Source organism: Penaeus monodon, chromosome 25 (genome assembly GCF_015228065.2).
Source record: "Penaeus monodon isolate SGIC_2016 chromosome 25, NSTDA_Pmon_1, whole genome shotgun sequence".
NCBI lineage: Eukaryota > Metazoa > Arthropoda > Malacostraca > Decapoda > Penaeidae > Penaeus > Penaeus monodon.
Genome location: NC_051410.1, coordinates 3,648,688 through 3,650,146, shown reverse-complemented (window position 1 = coordinate 3,650,146; position 1,459 = coordinate 3,648,688). Strand labels below are relative to the sequence as shown.

The 1,459-nt window shown below is 57.2% G+C and overlaps 1 protein-coding gene across 1 annotated transcript in view; it reads right to left on the bottom strand.

Moving 5' to 3' along the window:
- Positions 1 to 137: 137 nt before the first annotated feature.
- The window catches only part of LOC119589499 (actin-3-like), a 4,575-nt gene continuing 3,253 nt past the window's right edge, over positions 138 to 1,459 (bottom strand). Inside the window, exons 2-3 of the mRNA XM_037938099.1 lie at positions 1,294 to 1,428; positions 138 to 1,180 (exon numbers count right to left, since the gene is read on the bottom strand). Of these exons, the coding sequence (XP_037794027.1) occupies positions 191 to 1,180; positions 1,294 to 1,422 (1,119 nt within the window). The 5' untranslated portion in view covers positions 1,423 to 1,428 and the 3' untranslated portion in view covers positions 138 to 190. The remainder of the gene's footprint in view (positions 1,181 to 1,293; positions 1,429 to 1,459) is intronic.

The following is a 1,459-nucleotide window of genomic DNA, read 5'->3' as shown; positions in this document are numbered from 1 at the left end:
GTATATAGGCTATATAGACACGTTAGCCCATTTTGCATGAGAGGTTCCTCTAATTCCGTTGCTTAAATCCCAGTCACGCCCTTCTTTGAGTAGTGTCTGGATACAGTATACGTAGAATGGTGAATTAATTTCGTATAAATACGAGATAAAAGTTATATAATTTAAATGGAGTACTGAAAATGGGAAGAGATCAAAGACATTTCTTGTGTAGAACTCTTGGTCCAGCCTCGTCATACTCCTGCTTACTGATCCACATCTGCTGGAAGGTGGAGAGCGAGGCCAGGATGGAGCCGCCGATCCACACGGAGTACTTGCGCTCGGGCGGGGCGAGGACAGTGACCTTCAGAGGGGTTTTGTCCGCCAGTTCCCTCTGCATCCTGTCGGCCATGCCTGGGAACATGTTGCTGCCGCCAAACAGCATGACATTCGCGAATAAGTCTTTGCGGACGACCGACTCGCACTTGAGGATGGAGTCGCACACGGTGTCCTGCATGCCCCGAGCCTCCTTGCCGACGAGGGACGGGTCGAACAGGACCTCGGGACATCGGAATCTCTCGTCTGCGAGGGATATGACCTCCCCGTCGGGAAGCTCGTAGGTTTTTTCGACGGCTGAGGTCTTGGCAGCGGCGCTCTCCTGGTGAAAGTCGAGGGCGACGTAGCACAGGCGCTCTTTGACGTCACGGACGATGTCCCTCTCGGTGGAGTTTTGGCAGGAGTATCCTCGCTTGCCCAGGAGTTCCACCAGGTACTCTGTGAGATCTCTGCCGGCCAGATCCGAGCGCAGAATGGCATGCGGGAGGGAGTAGCCCTCGTAGAAGGGCATGGCGTGGGAAATGCCGTCGCCGGAGTCCAGCACGATGCCCGTGGTGCGCCCCGACGCGTGCAGCGAGAGCACGGCCTGGTTGGCCCCTAAGAGCGCGCCCACGCCGAACGTCTCGAACAGAACCTGCGCCGCCCTCTCGCGGTTGGGCATCGGGCAGAGGGGCGGCTCAGCCAGCAGGAGGCCGTGCTCGCGAGGCTCGACGTGGAGTTCGTGCTCGAAGGTGTGGCTCCAGAGTGTCTCCATGTCGTCCCAGTTGGTGACGACGCCGCGCTCGATGGGGAACGAGAGCCTGTGTGTGCCGCGCTTCCTCTGGGCGGCGTTCCCGACCAAGGGCTGCGCGTGGGAGCTGAAGTGGCGCTGGAAGGAGGCGGGACAAATTCCGAGGAGAAAGTTACCGAAGCTGAAACTTAAATCTGAATTGTGCCACGTGATATACCAGACTCGGAGTTCTATAAATGCAAGTGGCTTACCGCGGTTCGAGGACGCCCCACGATCGTCGGGAAAACAGACACGGGTCCTTCCTCGCCTGCAAACCCTGCCTTGGTGGTTCCCGACCCGCTGTCCACCACCAACGCTGCCTTGTTCATCGGGGAAGCCATCTGTATCTGTTGGGGATTATATTAAGAAAATGTTTTT